The sequence below is a fragment of the Pinus tabuliformis genome, chromosome 4_2 (genome assembly GCF_031772625.1).
Source record: "Pinus tabuliformis cultivar Carrire ecotype Pingquan chromosome 4_2, CPIR1, whole genome shotgun sequence".
Classification (NCBI taxonomy): domain Eukaryota; kingdom Viridiplantae; phylum Streptophyta; class Pinopsida; order Pinales; family Pinaceae; genus Pinus; species Pinus tabuliformis.
The window spans coordinates 1,177,550,133-1,177,568,260 of NC_142304.1; the positions used below are offsets into that span (position 1 = coordinate 1,177,550,133).

The 18,128-nt window shown below is 41.0% G+C and overlaps 1 protein-coding gene across 3 annotated transcripts in view; it reads left to right on the forward strand.

Moving 5' to 3' along the window:
- The window catches only part of LOC149173867 (uncharacterized), a 173,010-nt gene that overhangs the window by 36,239 nt on the left and 118,643 nt on the right, over positions 1-18,128 (forward strand). For all 3 annotated transcript variants that reach the window (XM_089428025.1, XM_089428026.1, XM_089428027.1), the window contains exon 3: positions 700-913. In XM_089428025.1, coding sequence (XP_089284151.1) covers positions 700-913 — 214 coding nt within the window. The remainder of the gene's footprint in view (positions 1-699; positions 914-18,128) is intronic.

The window sequence follows — 18,128 nt, forward strand, 5'->3', positions numbered from 1 at the left end:
TGGTCAATGTGGCGGCAGGCATTTCTTCCCGTTCTTCTCTGACTGCTTTACCCTCCTGACCTACTGACTTTTAGTACAATTTTTTTTTTCTCTAAATCTTTCTTAGTACACATACTTTTACATGTATCTTTATTAGCTTATTTTTCCACTTCTAGTTTCAGAGTAGCATAGTGCTTTCCTACAGGTCATTAATACTCACTGTGCTTCCTAGTCCTATTGATCTACCTTTCGGTCCTTGCTAGACATTAATAAAGTTATCTTAATCTTATCTAATGTTAAATTGAATTGAGTGTTTTCAGGAATTAGGTCACACACCTTTTTGTGGTCCAATACAAGGCCCATTTACCCATGTCTAAACTTTTAACAATCTCTTTAGCCTCTCTGCTACATCTTTTAAACTGTCACTGCCTTGATCCTATATTCTGATTGTTTTCCATTGCTTTTTTCCTTTGAACTTGAGATCTCTCATCCCATAAGAAATTTACTAAACGGTATCCATATTTTATGGTTTGGCATTATCCTTGTAAATTATCTGGTGTTATGCTGCATGGTAAAAATTTCTTGCTTGAGAAACTAGAAAATTGATTGTTCTGATTTCTTGAATGGTGCTGAAATGTTTATCAAAAGAAATATTATGTGAGACTAGCTTTGACCCATGCTTCTGCCGTAGTCTCATGCTGCAATTATACTTTCATATAGGATCTGAACAAGCAAAAGAGCTATGGGCCACACCCAGCCTTTCTTCAGCATGCATTGGAAGAGGCGCAAAAGCAACGTAAAAGACACCACTCGAATCAGGTACAGGAAAGTGGTGGCAGGCACAGAAATTGGAGTAGGCACTCAGAAGAGCTGGAGGCGTCTCTCATGAGAGGGAAGGACAAATTGAAAGCAATTTCTCATCTTTCTGCTGGAGGTTTGCTAAATTCTTTCTGGACTTGTGTGTAGTCATGCAGGCTTCATTGTTTAATGTTCAAGAAGTTTTTCCTGCTTTGGAAATGGAGAATTCCGTGATGTCATAATGCATTACTGTAAAAGGATAGAATACCTTTATATTTCTTACTTTTCATATATGAATATGAACAACAATTATTAGTATTTTTTGATTCTCATTAACATGACCTTGTCTGATTGCACGCAAAAGTAAAGAGTAATGCAGTAAAAGTTCTCTTCAGTAGTTGTACTCTGTAGGAAATGCTTTCTATAGTAAACTGATGTCTTATTTACCTCTGCCTACTAGGATACGAATGTTTACAATTCAGAGAATTAGTCTCTTTGCTTATGTAGGTTCACAAAGTGATGATTGAGTGAAGGAGTATTTCAATGTTTAAAGTCTGCTAGTTCATACATGGGGGTGATTTAGTTTTCCTTGAATTCAGTTGTTCTCTCATTCTCTTTGATGTATCACAAATTTATGAACTTTTTGTTAGCTTTTGGGTTTATTTTGAAGTTTGGAAGTGTTTACACCATGCTTGGGTGTGCCTTATGTGATACGAGGTGCATGGTGTATGGATGGCCCTTGGTGGTTCTGTGATGGACACACGTGAGGAGGCTTCCTTATTGATTGCTAGACCTTATGTGTCATTCTCCCTTTGAGCATTGGAGGCCTAGACAATATGATTACATTCTTCGTGATGTGCACAAGGGCGTGTGTGGCTTGCTTGGAGGATGACTTGCTTTGCACTGTTGAGCATCTTGGAGGAGGTACACTTGGTTGCTTGCATGGAGGCTTGTGCTTGATTTGAGGACATGGTCGAGGGGGTGATCATGTAGGTGTTGTGGACCTGGAGGAGCACATGGCACAGGATGAGCATTAGAGCATTTAGAGGCTTGTGGAGGTAGAGCGTTATACCTTCTTGAGGAGCATTCATGCCGTGGAACCTTGCTTGTTAGATGTCTTCACCTTGGCGCTTGACATGCATCACTTGTAGATGGAGTGCTTGACATGTGGGTATATCTTCTTGTGGATAGGTTGCTTGTAGTGGATTAGGACTGTTACCCACCATGTTTAAGGAGGGTAAATAACTGAATGCATGGGTGGAAATAACAGCATTCATGCCATGGAACCTTGCTTGTTATACGTTTTCACCTTGGAGCTTGACATGCATCACTTGTAGATGGAGTGCTTCACATGTGGGTATATCTTCTTGTGGATAGGTTGCTTGTAGTGGATTAGGACTGTTACCCACAATGTTTAAGGACGGTAAATAACTGAATGCATGGGTGGAAATAGGACAAGTACTTTTAGGGAGATTCTTTCCATAACTCCTTCTGTCTCCAAAGATTGCCCCGTATGGATGAGGTGCCAGTATTTCAGTAATGGATGGAATTCGGATATGTGCACTGCATTCCGAGCATTCACAAATCTACAAATGAGCTTTGATAGAAATCAAACAGTTACCTCTTGAAGGCATATCCTAGTTCTGAGTGCTAGTGCAGTATCACGTCAACATCATACAATGTCAGGCCTGTCATCATTTGGAATAGAAGATAGCAGAGTAGCAGCAAATACTGTTTGGTCTTGGCTTATTCTGGGTTTTACAAAGGGTTCTATATTAGGCCAGTATTGAAGCACAGCCCAAGCAAATGCTGGCACAACTGGTCAAGGCTGAGATGCTTGAAGTCCCTCAGAGTTCTGCATAAACTGCCTACTCCTGTAAAACTTGTGGGCTTTCAGCTGTCTTCCGTAAGTATTGACAGGGATAATAAAAAAATTTCCTGTACCTGCCCACAACATCTAAAATATCTATCAGCCATGACAGATTTTGGAGCGAGTTCAGATAGGTCACATGGTATCTTGAAGAGAAGTGTTTGGTTTGGAAGCCTTGCATATATATGAGTGCATGTGTTTTTGGTTAATGGTTAGTTTCGGGCTGACCTGATATTATATAAAATGAGCTGACCTGTGTTTAAGTTCAGGGATGATCATAATCTTGTCAACAATTGATGTAAACATGTGAGATTTAGAGCCGACTTGTAGTAGTTTTTGAAATGGATTTAAGTGGTGCCCTATGGTGGCTTTATAAGTTAAAGGGCTTTCACTTTGGTTTGTATATGGCTGATTCATGTTTTTAAGACCCACAGAACCATCTTTGATGGTGATTGGTGTTGAAGAATCTAGGGCAAATAAGTGTAGTGTGATTCTTCGTTACTTGATAACAATTTGTGGAGTCTTTTTACTTTTCCTTGTTAGCTTAATCTTCTTCTTATTCTTATTAATGCATGTGTGTGTACTATGTACTTCTTCAAACTGCTACCAAAACATAAGAACAAGAACACAAGATGTTGGCTCTTTGCCAGGGCCAAAACCTCTATTCTCTTGAGAGGAAAACCCTTTAGTAAGTTTCTCTTATTGAAGCTTCTTATTGATCAATGTCAAACCCTAGACCCCTAACTTGAATATCCTCCAAGCACAAGTCAAGTCCTTGAAGAAATTTCAACCCCCACTCCGGTTATCAATTTTTCTTATCACTCCATGCATTTAGTTTTAAATCCAAGCATGATAAAAATTCTAAAATCTGGAAATGATAATATTTTTCTGAAAACACAAATTTAGAGATTTCACAACTGCTGAAATTGCAGAAATAAAACACAGCAAAATTATGACAGCCACACAAAAAATAACACAGTGATTTTTGGTCAATGTGACCCTGGAAAAACCCCCTACAACTCTTGGGGAAAATCAGTTTGAGAGCTTTTCTTTATTTCTGAAAATGATTTTACAGAGAAACTGAAATACACAATAAAAATTCCAGCAACCACAAATTACAACTTATCTCGATTTCCATGCTTGAACTCCACCTCGAAAATCGTGCCAATCAGTAAACAGCGAAAACAGAGATTTTTACAGCAATAAAACAACATTAAATGTTGTACGGCCAGCTTCGAAAAATGTGCCCAGAACTTGCTGTCCCTCTTCTTCGATTTCTGTACCTTTCTCTTGCTGTACGGTTTTTCCTTTGGATGTGTGCCAATAAATGCCACTGCCCAGATTTGCTGAAATTTCTTCTTGCTGCTCTCCTTCACTTCATCACTACTCAGAAATTCTCTCCTTGCTCTCTCTTCTCTTTCTCTCAAATGCTCATGAAAGAATAAATTAATTTTTTCCTCATCTCTTCTCCTTTTATTCGCTAAATGACCTTTTGGTTTACCCTAAGATCTAATGGCTGAAATTCATTTAGATCTAGGGATAAGAATAAATGTGCATTTAATTCTCACTTTCTATTTTTTAACTCACCCACTTAAATAAAGACCCACCTAGGCTTTTATTTCCATAGTCACTTTTTCACTTTCTAATTTTTCATTCACTTTAATAAAGTCACCTTTAAAGTAGAATGTAACTTTACCACTTATAAAGTCACTTTTAAATTAGAATGTAACTTTACCACTTATAAAGTCACTTTTAAATTAAATTGACTTTACCATTTATAAAATCACTTTAGGAGAAAAGTAAAAAATAAATTTGGACACTTTTCCCTAGGCCAAAGGTCAAAGCCTTAGGGAACCACTTGTTCTCTAGTACCCAAATTTTAACACTCCCTCTTACCGAGGAAAGTGTTCCTCACCACTCCCATCTTGTCTCTGAAGTATACATGCTTGCCTCGTGGTAAGGCTTTGGTGAAAATGTCCGCTACCTGCTCATTTGTAGAAATGTACTCAAGCATGACAACTCCCTTTTGGATATAGTCTCTAATGAAGTGATTTGAAAATGAGATCTTAGTGTTGAAATTTGGTACCGGAGGACAGGTGGTTCCCTTAGGCTTTGATCTTTGGCCTAGGGAAAAGTGTCCAAAAGAATTTAATTTTTCTCTTAAAGTGACTTTATAATTTTATAAAGTTAAATCTAATTTAAAAGTGACTTTAAGTGATAAAGTTATTAAGTCTAATTTTAAAGTGACTTTTATAAAGTCAATGAAAAATTAGAAAGGAAAAGTGACTTTGGAAATAAATGACTAAGTGGGTCTTTATTAAAGTGAGGTGAATTAAAAAATAGAAAGTGAGATTTAAATGAGCATTTAATCTCAACCATTGATCTAAATCTATTTCAGCCATTGGATTTAGAGATCATCCAAAAGTCACTTGGATCACCCAAAAGTCACTTGGAGTTATATTAAAGGAGGAAAAGGAGGAAAATGTCATTCATTCTTCCATGAGCAGATTGGGAGAAGGAGAGCAAGAGAGCAAGAGAGATTTCTGAGCAGGAAGGAGAAGGAGACAGCAGCTTGGCATACATTCCAAGGCAGCAGTTGAGCAGATTTGTACCGCTGATTCAGCACATAGTGAAAGGCAGATTTTTGCACAAAAATCGAGGAGCAGTTTGCTGATTTTTCTGCACACAAAACGGAGGTCGTACAACATTTATTGCTGTTCTGTTTGCTGTAATTTCCAGATTGCTGTGAGGCACGGGAAAGGAGATAAGTTGTAAATTTGCTTGCTGAATAATTGTCACTGTAAAAAGACAATTTTCAGAAATAAAGAAGAGCTCTCAAACTGGTTTTCCCCAAGAGTTGTAGGGGGTTTTTCCAGGGTCAAGTTGACCAAAAATATCAGTGTTTTAATGTGTTTTAATGGCTGTTTTTAATTGCTGATTTTTATTTCTGCAATTTCCAGCATTCTAAAAAATTTCCAGAATTTGTGTTTTTAGCAATATTTATTTTTTCAGTCTGTTAAATGTATGGTTATGGGAATGGGCATTTAACTACACGGGAGAAATAAGGTGAAACTGAAAACCGGGGTGGGAAAACAGAAATTTTTACATGGTATCAGAGCTTGAGTGCTGAAGGGCAGTTTGGGACAGCAAAAGGAAAAATTACAGTTGCTGATTTTTCACTCTGAAAATTCCAGCGAGCTGATTTTTTCATAAACAACAGTTTTATCTTTACTACAGCAGTGCTATTTTTCAGTTTTAGGACAACAGGATGTCATTGGGATTGAGGGTGGAGGATAGGCTGGATGGGCATATAAATTACAGCGTTTGGAAGGAGAGAATGCAGAGTATCTTTGAGGAGGCAGAAGTCTGGGATATCATGGTGCATACCGCACAGAACCCTGTTGTTGTGCCCACTGATGTTACTCAGTTGGCTGAGTATAAAAAGAAGAACAATAAGGGTAAGAGGCTGATTCTAGATGGAATCAAAGACCATTGCATTCCTCATGTGAGAGGAAAGAGCAATGCCCATGAGATGTGGACAACATTGTCCAATCTCTACCAGAGTACCAATGAGAACCGGAAGAACATTAAGATGGGTAATGATAGTGCAGCTGGATATCTCACAAAGATTACCAATGTGAGAGATGAGTTGGCAGCGATTGGAGAGGCCATTCCATCCACTGAGTTGGTGCGTATTGCAGTGAATGGCCTCCCCCGTTCATGGTTGAACTTTGCTGATGGGGTTTGTGCACGTGAGACCCTTCCCACATGGGAGAGGTTTTGGGATGATTGTATTCAGACAGAGATCAGGAAAGGACAGCTTGGGGCAACCAAGCCAGTTGAGCAGGATGAGGACGTAGCACTGGTGGCAGGAGGCAAGAAAGGCAAAGGGAAGAAGCAGGCTTCCACAAGTGGTGGTGGGGGCAAAGGCAAAGGTAAAGGTAAACAGGGGAACACACAGAAGGACTATTCCAAGGTGAAGTGTTGGAATTGTCAAAAGATGGGACACTATGCAGTTGTGTGTCCGGAGAAGAAGAAGAAGAAGGGGAAGAACCAGGACGTGGCAGCTTCAGCAGAGATTGAGGACTTTGCTGGTCGTTTTGACCAAGAGTTTGCGTTCACTACATGTGAGTCCTCTAGTGCAGGATCACCTGCCACACAGGTTCAGAGGGAGCATGCTTTTCCCTCGATTAGCGGAGCATCTTCAGGTATCTGGTATGTGGACAGTGGGGCTTCACGTCACATGACAAGAGTCCGTGAGTACTTCTCAGAGCTTTCAGAGAGTGGCACTGATATTGAGGTAGTACTCGGTGATGACAGAGTTGTTAGAGCAGTCGGGGTGGGGACAGTGACATTTCAGAGGGAGTCCAAACCTCCCTTGAAGGTGTCAGAGGTTCTTTATGTGCCAGGGATGAGGAAGAACCTCATATCCGTCTCAGCTTTGGAGGACAGAGGATATGAGGTACTGTTCAGGGGAGGACAGGTGTTGATGTATCCCAGGGATGCTCCAGCTGATTCAGCTAGAGTGATAGGTGTACGCCATGCAAAGGTGTACAAGTTTGCATTCCAGCCCCTTTTGACATTGAGCAGTAGTACCGACAGCAGAGCTAGCAGTTCTGAGCTGTGTGAGATTTGGCACCGCAGGATGGGACACATGTATCATGGAGCCTTGAGGACATTGCGGGAGATCACTACAGGTGTGCCAGATTTCAGTACTGATCACTTTGATACTTGCAGAAGTTGTGCGATGGGCAAGTTTGCCAAATCCCCTTTTCCCAGCAGTGACAGCAGAGCAACGGGGATACTTGATTTGATTCATTCCGATGTGAGCGGTTGGATGTCTCATGTTTCCTTGAGTGGATATGAGTACTATGTTTTATTCATTGATGATCACTCCAGGAGGACCTGGATTTATTTTTTGAAGACCAAGAGTGAGGTCTTCAAGCGGTTTCAGGAGTTCAGAGCTCTTGTGGAGACTCAGACAGGTCGAAAGATCAAGTCCTTGAGGTCGGACAATGGAGGAGAGTACACCCTTGGAGAGTTTGTTGACTATTGTGCGGAGGCAGGCATTAGGAGGGAGTTCACTGTTCCTTACAACCCCCAGCAGAACGGAGTTGCGGAGAGGAAGAACAGATCCATCATAGAGGCTGCCAAAGCTATGTTACATGATCAGGGGTTGCCATTGTTCTTGTGGGCAGAGGCCTGCAACACAGCTGTTTACTTGCAGAACAGGAGTCCGCATCGTGCCTTGGGGCACATGACTCCAGAGGAGGCTTTCTCTGGGAAGAAGCCTGATCTTGGTCATCTTCATATCTTTGGATGCATTACATACTCCTATATACCCAAGGAGAAGAGGACCAAACTAGAGCCCACCGCAGAGAAGGGTATCTTTGTGGGCTACAGTGAGACCTCAAAGGCCTTTCGGATTTACATTCCTGCACAGAGGAGAGTTGTTGTCAGACGGGATGTGAAGTTCGAGGAGGACAGGGCCTTTAGGAGGTCACGGGAGTTAGAGTATCTGGATCAGCCAGACCCTCAGCAGCAGTTGAGTCAATCGCAAGGATCCAGTGGGCAGGGATCAGGAGGATCCGGAGGTACATCTATGAGGATGTCAGGTCCATCAGTGAGCAGTGGCTCGCCGAGCCAAAGGGGTGGTGCTCCGGGCAGCATGCAGAGCAGTTCACAGAGCAGTTCACTAGGGAGTCCACTGATGGACAATTCACACGGTACCTCAGCTTCTACAGGTTCAGGTGCAGGCAGGAGGACAGCAGACAGACAGTCAGGAGTTCAGGCTACTGATGGTGAGAGGAGGAGGAGTTTCATTCTCCTATGGGAGAAGCATGCTCAGGGAAGAGGAAGCCCAAGTGGCTTTAGGACACCTTGAGAGATGCTACATCTGTTGCTGAGCCGAAGAGGCCGGTCAGAGAGAGTAGACCACCTGAGAGGTTTTGTAGTTATATGGCGATGGTTACCAGCATCCTTGACTCTGAGCCTTCTAGCTATGAGGAGGCAGCTAGCCAGCAGGTCTGGAGAGAGGCCATGCAGGAGGAGTATTCTTCTATCATGAAGAATGATGTTTGGGAGGTGGTGCCGAGGCCTGAGGGCAAATCCGTGGTTACTTCCAGATGGCTTTACAAGGTAAAGCATGCTGCAGATGGCAGCATTGAGAAATTCAAAGCGAGGTTTGTGGCTAGAGGGTTCTCCCAGGTAGAGGGAGTTGATTATGAGGAGACCTTCGCTCCCGTGGCTCGATATACTTCGATCCGCTCCATTATATCGATAGCAGCAGAGATGGGTTGGAAGATCCACCAGATGGATGTGAAGACCGCATTTCTCAATGGCTTCATACAGGAGGAGGTGTACATTGAGCAGCCACAGGGCTTTGAGGTGCATGGGAAGGAGTCCCATGTGTGCAGATTGAAGAAGGCCCTTTATGGCCTGAAGCAAGCTCCCAGAGCTTGGTACTCCAGGATAGATGCATACTTGCAGGGGATGGGTTTCACAAAGAGTGAGGCAGATCCGAACCTTTACTTTATTGTGATTGGTGAGGAGCCTCTCATTCTGGTGCTGTATGTGGATGACTTGATCATTACAGGTGCAGAGAGACTCATAGAGCACTGCAAGAGAGATCTTGCGGCGGAGTTTGAGATGAAGGACATCGGCTTGATGCATTACTTTTTGGGTTTGGAGGTGTGGCAGGAGGAGGGGCATTTCTTCCTGGGGCAGGGGAAGTATATTGTGGACATCCTTAGCAGATTCCACATGGAGGATTGTAGACCCATGTCGACACCGATGATCACCAACTGGAAGAAGCTTCATGCTTCGGATTCCGAGTTGGTGGATCCCACATTGTACAGGCAGCTGATTGGTTCCTTGATGTATTTGGTCAACACTAGACCAGATATCTGTTTTGCAGTCAACACGATGAGTCAGTTTATGTGTGAGCCTAGGAAGGTTCACTGGGTGGCTGCAAAACACATTTTGCGGTAGTTGCAGGGGACAGTGGATTATGGTCTGGACTACAGGTAGGGAGATGGAGTGAGATTGGCAGGATACACTGATTCTGATTGGGCAGGTTGTGCTTCTGATAGGAAGAGCACTTCAGGGTGTTGTTTTGGGTTGGGTTCAGCAGTAGTGGCATGGTTCAGCCGGAAGCAGAGTATATGGTAGCCAGTCTAGCTAGTTGTGAGGCTATTTGGCTTCGCAAGATGTTGTTTGGCTTATTTGGTCAGCCGTTGAGACCTTCAGTGATTTACTGTGATAATCAGAGTTGCATTAAACTCACGGAGAATCCAGTATTTCATGACAGGTCAAAGCATATCAGGATCAGATATCATTCCATCAGAGACTATGTTCAGAAGGGAGCTGTGAAGCTTGAGTATATTTCCACTGATGAGCAGGTTGCAGATATCCTTACCAAAACTTTACCACGGGGCAAGCATGTCTACTTCAGAGACAAGATGGGTGTGGTGAGGAACACCTTCCTCGGTAAGAGGGAGTGTTGAAATTTGGTACCGGAGGACAGGTGGTTCCCTTAGGCTTTGATCTTTGGCCTAGGGAAAAGTGTCCAAAAGAATTTAATTTTTCTCCTAAAGTGACTTTATAATTTTATAAAGTTAAATCTAATTTAAAAGTGACTTTAAGTGATAAAGTTATTAAGTCTAATTTTAAAGTGACTTTTATAAAGTCAATGAAAAATTAGAAAGGAAAAGTGACTTTGGAAATAAATGACTAAGTGGGTCTTTATTAAAGTGGGGTGAATTAAAAAATAGAAAGTGAGATTTAAATGAGCATTTAATCTCAACCATTGATCTAAATCTATTTCAGCCATTGGATTTAGAGATCACCCAAAAGTCACTTGGATCACCCAAAAGTCACTTGGAGTTATATTAAAGGAGGAAAAGGAGGAAAAGGTCATTCATTCTTTCATGAGCAGATTGGGAGAAGGAGAGCAAGAGAGCAAGAGAGATTTCTGAGCAGGAAGGAGAAGGAGATAGCAGCTTGGCACACATTCCAAGGCAGCAGTTGAGCAGATTTGTACAGCTGATTCAGCACATAGTGAAAGGCAGATTTTTGCACAAAAATCGAGGAGCAGTTTGCTGATTTTTCTGCACACAAAACGGAGGTCGTACAGCATTTATTGCTGTCCTGTTTGCTGTAATTTCCAGATTGCTGTGAGGCACGGGAAAGGAGATAAGTTGTAAATTTGCTTGCTGATTTTTTGCTGAATAATTATCACTGTAAAAAGACAATTTTCAGAAATAAAGAAGAGCTCTCAAACTGGTTTTCCCCAAGAGTTGTAGGGGGTTTTTCCAGGGTCAAGTTGACCAAAAATATCAGTGTTTTAATGGCTGTTTTTAATTGCTGATTTTTATTTCTGCAATTTCCAGCATTCTGAAAAATTTCCAGAATTTGTGTTTTCAGCAATATTTATTTTTTCAGTCTGTTAAATGTATGGTTATGAGAATGGGCATTTAACTACATGGGAGAAATAAGGTGAAACTGAAAACCGGGGTGGGAAAATAGAAATTTTTACACTTAGACTAATATTACGGTATTACAGATTCATGTGGATGGATTTGCCTATATTACTTAGTGCAACGGATCGATAAGATTGCGAATAATATAGACAATGAGCAGTTAGAGAAACATAATGACAAACACACATAACACAACAATTTTAATATGGAGTTCATCTAATACTTCTGGGCTACGTCTCCTGGTCCAGCCTTCAGTGGTGACCTCTCTATTATGTCTTCAAGAGCAGAGTTCTACCAAAGTGAGCTCAATTTGAGTTTCAACACAACAGATACAAAACAACAGGAGTTTACTTGAATCCCTCAAGTCTCTCTGAGTCACGGACTCTCCCTCTCGCTCTCTGTCTCTGCTTTGTCTTTGTCTCAGCACTACCTGCCTCTGTCTCTATCATTCAGTGGCTTTTAAGCCAATCAACGCTCTCTATTCGTTTCCTCTTCTGGGCTCTCTGGCTCTTGGCCTCTGTCCGCTCAAATTCCCTCTGAGCGTTAAACAATCACTGTTAAACGTCTTTGGGTATGGTGGCCACCTGTTTTGTAACAAAATGGACCATCGGCGCCTTTGAAATCTCCAGAATAGTCGTTCTTTGTTTACATAGAGAAATACACAAAAACACAGGAAAATCTGCCCAAACGCCTTCTATCGGATTTGAAATATTATTAATTCCGCCTTATAACTCCATCGGGTCTGCCTTTACATCGCTATCGCATGTCCACTGTTGATCTATATGATCGTTGATCCAACGGTTGCTATTCATTTCAGGTGGCTTATGCGCCTGGAGATTACCCGCCCGAAAAGGGTGGTTTTCTCTCTCTGGTGCCTAGCCACGTGTTGGCCAGTGTATGGGCTCGGGCGAAGCTCAACCAATACCACTTACCGCCTACAGCTCGCGCAAAATCCCGCTCGTTTCAACACTCAAAACACATATCGTTGCATATAAAAACCATTTCGGGTCCGTTTTATCGCCCAATTCACATTTCCTTTGTTTTTTGTTTATTTAACGAAAATGTGATTTTACATAGAAAAAGCCCTTTTTCTGGAACTCAAATTATATTAAATTTCATCCATAATCTCCGTCGGGTTCGGCTATCGCAAGTCGCAAGTGTATCGGCCCCGCTCCTTTATATTGCTCCGATGTGATAATGCGATGCGATATATCGTAATCACATGTCGCACGGTCTTCGGTCCTTTGTAAGCCTTTCCCTTTGTGTTTTACCGATGCGATATCGCGAGCTAACCTGGGCCGTCGATCTGCGCGCTTGATCGACGGTCCTCATTGACTCGCGCTGATCACTGTCGCAACGTTCATAGGGCCGCCTCCGATAACCTTCGCTTGCCACTGCCGATTGCGATATGCCGATCGGATCTGGACCGTTGATCGGCCAGATCCGACGGCTCCTGTGCAAAGTTGTTTAAGCCGCCGATAGCTCTGTTTTCATCATTTTCTTCATGTTTTTCTCTCCCGATAGTGTTTTCCGCCATTTTTAAAGGTTCATCCTTTGCGATAGTTTTTGATTTTTGAAGACTTAGAGGGTTTCTAGGATCCATTTTGGATCACGCCTTCCCATTGAAAAAGCTTTTGGACCACCAAAAGTTGGTTTTTAAGCATCGATCAAGTGAGGATACAACTTCCTCACTTGTCCAATCTCTATCCATCGTGCATTGCTTGGGTTTGAACCTTTGAGTCCGATTCTGAGGTACTCAACATCCCCTCTGCGCGTAGTTCTCACCTTCCTGTTTAGAACTGTGTCTTCCTGCAACTCATTAAGATATTCAGCCAACAGATCATCAATAGAAGGCTGACTTTGCTCTTCGGGATCTTCAACCAATGAAGGTTCATATAGTCTCAAGTTCTCTGCATTAATGACTGAATAGATATGCATATAGGCTGGCAAATCAAGGCGAAAAGCGTTTTCACCAATTTTCTCAAGTATCTTGAAAGACCCATACCTTATTGGTTTCAGCTTCTTACCTTCACCTTGCATTCTGTCTTTGCTAATGTACAACCAGACTTGATCACCAACTTGGAAGCTATGCTCAATTCGATGCTTGTCATGCCTTGCCTTGTACTTGGCCTGGCTTCTTTCCAGCTGTTCCTGCACTGCCTGGTGAATTTCTTGGATCTGTTCAATGAACTTGGTTGCTTTGTCCATATCACTGTGTCCATCAACTGCTATGTCTTTACTAAAGACAAAATCCAAGGGAGACCTTGGTGTAAAACCAAAACAAGTCTCAAAAGGAGATCTCTGAGTAGAAGAGTGCTTGGCACAATTGTAAGCATGTTGCACATAACACAAATGTTCATCCCAAAGCTTGGGATGCTTGCTGCAATAGCCCCTGAGCAACTGGATCACTGTCCTGTTGACCACCTTTGTTTGGCCATCTGTTTGTGGATGAAATGCTGTGCTCTTCTTCAATCTGGTGTCCATCAATTCCCACAAACTTGACCAAAACTTCCCAACAAATCGGGAATCTCGATCAGATACAATGGAAGTGGGTAACCCAAAATGAACCCATACATGCTGAAAGAACAACTTCGCTGTTTGTTCAGCTGTAATCTGCTTGTTACAAGGTATTAAAATACACATTTTGCTGAACCTGTCCACAATAACATATAAATAATCATGACCTTTTCTAGATTTTGGCAATCCCCCAATAAAGTCCATGGAAACACTTTCCCAAGGACGAGAAGAAACTGGAAGTGGAGTGTACAAGCCCAATTTTCTATTACTGGGCTTGCTTGTAGCACACATGGTACACCCTTTTATATATCTAGAAACTGTTTCATGCATTCATGGCCAATACCAGAACCTTTGCAACTGTGCAACTGTTTTACTTACACCAAAATGACTTGATATTAGAGAAGTATGTGCTTCTCGGATTATGTTAACTCTTTTAGTTTGAGGAATGCATAACTTTCCCAAATGATATAAGAGTTGGTCCTTAACATGATAATCCAATTCTTCTATTTGTTTCCCTTGACTTAAAGTTGCATATACATTTTTAAAATCTACATCTTGAGCATATTGTTCAACGTAGCTTTCATGCAATACTGAGTTATGCTTAAGTATAGTAGATGCATTTATGATAGTTCATATTTGCAACCTTATTGTGTATGCCCTTCTTATATCTGATGACAAGATGAAACTGTTGTAGAAAACCCATCCACCTATAGTGTCTTGATTGCTGCAATTTAGTTTGTGAGTGCAAATATTGAAGTGGTTGATGATCTGTATGTATAATTGTTTCTTTGCCCATTAGGTAATGTTTCCACTTTTTCACACTCTGTACTAATGCATACAATTCTTTATCATATGTGGGATAATTAACTACTGCAGAAGTAAATGTCTCAGAATGATAACATATGGGTTTACCGTGTTGCATCAACACTGCTCCCATGGCATAGTCACTGGCATCTGTTTCAATCTCAAATGGTCTTTGAAGATCTGGCAATGCTAGTACTGGTGTTGTACTAATTTTTTATTTCAAGGTGTCGAAGGCTTTCTACTGTTTGCCTCCCCACTGAAACACCTTGTTCAATCTTGTTAGAGCATGTAGGGGAGCTGCAATCAAGGAAAAGTTAGCAATAAACTTTCTCCAATATTATGCTGCTCCTAGGAAATTCCTAACCTCTGTAGCAGATTTGGGTTTAGGCTAGTTCACAATGACTTCAATCTTAGATAGATCTATCTTCAATTCACCACCCCCTACAATATGACCCAAATAATTTAAAGATGTTTTGCCAAATTCACATTTTGATAATTTCACATAGAGATTTTCTCTTTTCAAAACATCTAGAGTCTGCTTTACATGCTTCAAATGTTCTTCCCATGTTTTACTGAAAACAAGAATGTCATCTAAATACACAATTACAAAACCATCAATAAAAGGTCTGAGTACATCATTCATAACTCTCTTAAAAGTGGCAGGAGCATTAGTTAAGCCAAAAGAAATAACCAGCCATTCATACAACCCTTGCTTTGTTTTGAAAGCAGTCTTCCATGCATCTTGTTCTGCAACTCTGACCTGATGATAGCCACTACGCAAGTCCAACTTGGAAAAGTAAACTGCTTCTTTCAGCTGATCTAATAGATCATCAATGCGAGGAAGAGGATAACGATTCTTGATCGTTATTTTATTCAGTGCTCTGTAGTCAATGCACATCCTCCACGAACCGTCTTTCTTTCTCACCAGTACGATTGGAGATCCACATGGTGATGTGCTTGGCCTTATGAACCCTTTGTCGAGCAGCTCCTGTACTTGCTTCTTGATCTCTGCATTCTCTAAAGCGGATGACCTATACATTCTGATGTTAGGCAATGGAACATCTTGCTGCAAATGAGTATCATGCACTATTTCCCTTTTGGGTGGCAGATCTTTAGGTTCTTGAAATAGGATATCATATTCTGAAACAACTTTATCTAAATCAATTTTCTGTTTATCATCACAGCCTTCAAATACATTGGTTTTATCAGGGTTCTTTTCCTTTACAACCATTAGTAAAAATTGCTTGCATGAATTTACAATTCTTTTCATCCGCCCTGAGTTTATGAGAGAGTAGTTATTTTTGAGTTGATGAGCTCTTACAATATATTCTATTCCATCTTTTGTGAGTTTATACTTAGTTTCAGTTTTATAGAAAATGGCTTTTCTATCATACAAGTAAGGACTTCCTAAAACAATACCACATATATCCAAGGGAACTATATCTAACTCAACCTCATCTACAAAAGTTGACCCAATAGCGAGCCTAAGTTTACATTGTCTAGTCACTTGTAGCTTTGCTTTATCACATACCCAACCTAATGGATATGGCTTCTTGTGAGGTGTTGTTAGTAAGCCCAACTTCTTTACAATTGTTTCAGAAATCAATTTTACTTGTGAGCTTTTGGAAAGAAGACAGCCCCTGAATCTTCTGAAGAGGCTGTGTGCCTTGCTCATAAAGAAAAGAATCTTGCCCAAGATTCTTCCAGAGGAAGAGGTGGTCGAAGAGGAAGAGGAAGATATTTCAGAGGTGGGGGGGTAGACACTCTCAAGGAGAAAAGTCAGATTTGCACTGCATACGCCGCAAAAGAAATGGATCACATGATGCCTCCACATGCAAGTTACGTTGGGACAAAATTGAGCAGCAAAGAAACCAACCCAAAGGTAAAACTAATGACACAGACAAAGGTAAAGCACCTGAATTCGCTCATTATGTTGTGGCACAATGTAATATTGGAGTAAATGAAGACTTATTTAATGCTTCACTTGCTTCTTGGAAAAATGATTGGTTGCTTGATTCAGGAGCAACGTGCCACATGAATCATAGAAAAGATTTTTTTGAAGAATTTACTGACAATGTTGATGGAGCAGTATACTTTGTAGACCAATCAAAACTCAAGCCATCAGGGTTTGGCACAATCAGGCTTAAATTGCCTGGTCTTCCAGACTTCCTTTTGCATCATGTTCTATATCTCCCACAACTGAAGAGAAACTTGCTGTCCTTGGTCCACATCCACCAGCACGGTCACTCCATTCATATGTTTTGATGGCAAGCTTGAGGTGAGAAAAGCATCTGACCACTCACTTGTCATGAGGGGGATAGAAGAAGAAAGGCTTCTCAAGCTGCAGGGTACCTCTGCTCGTGCACAACATTTCTCATACAATTCTCATTATGAAGAAGGTACACTTTCATCAAGTTTATTATGGCATGTTAGATTTGGACTTTTGAACTATGATAGCCTCTGCTTGTAGAAGAAAAATGGTGTTACTGGTTTGCCTACAATTCCTAGGAAACTTAAGCAATGTGATGCTTGCATTCTAGGAAAGCATAGCAAACTGTGTTTTCATGATTCACATTCAAGAGCACATAGAAAACTTGAACTCATTCATTCAGATTTATGTGGTCCAATGCTTGTTCCTTCTGCAAATGGAAATATATATTTGATGACAGTTATTGATGACTACACCAGAATGTGTTGGGTTTATTTATTGAAGAACAAATCTGATGCTTTTCAAACATTCAAGAACTTTCCTACATGGATTGAAAATGATGCACAAAGTCATATTGGCTCTATTCACACTGATAATGGAAAAGAATACACTTCAAATGAATTTGAAAACTATCTTCGCCAACACGGGATCAAACATCAAACAACTGTGCCTTATAATCCCCAACAGAACGGTGTAGCTGAAAGAATGAATAGGACAATCTTAAATATGGTGCCCTCCATGATGTTTTTAAAAAATGTAAAATTGATGTTTTGGGCTGATGCAGTTCTATGGCTGTATATATAAAGAATAGATGTCTATCTAATGCTATCAGAAACAAGACTCCTTATGAAATGTGGTATGGGCACATTCCTTCGGTAAAGCATCTCAGGGTCTTTGGTTCCACCTGTTATGCCTTGATACCAAAGGTACATAGAAACAAACTTGGTGCAAGAAGTCGTAAGTGTATCTTCCTTGGGTATTCAAGCACCTCCAAAGCATACCGTCTCTATGATGAAGTCAATAAAAAGTTTGTTGTATCCAGAGATGTAATTTTTCTTGAAACATCCAAAACTGACAATGTTGTTGAGCAGCAACTTGATCGCTTGGATAGATTCACAAATGCAAAATCATTTCAAGAAAATGATAATAAGATTCCACATCTTGAAGGGCGAATTCCTATACTAGATCAACCTGTGGAATCTTCTTCTGAAGCACTCTCTCCCTCGCATGAAACTCCAACTCAATCAACGAAGCAGCCTGGACCATCTAAGAAAGGTCCCCCAAAGTGGCTGACAAAGATACTTGAAAGTGTTCATCCTCATGAGGTTGGAAAGACAAGAACTAGAAATTCAAACCAGCAAAATGGAGGTGATGTAGATGACTCTGATTCACGTGTTGATATGGATGTTTCTTATGATTGTGAATTGAATTTGTCTACAGATTTCGAACCACCTTCCTTCAAAGACGCTAC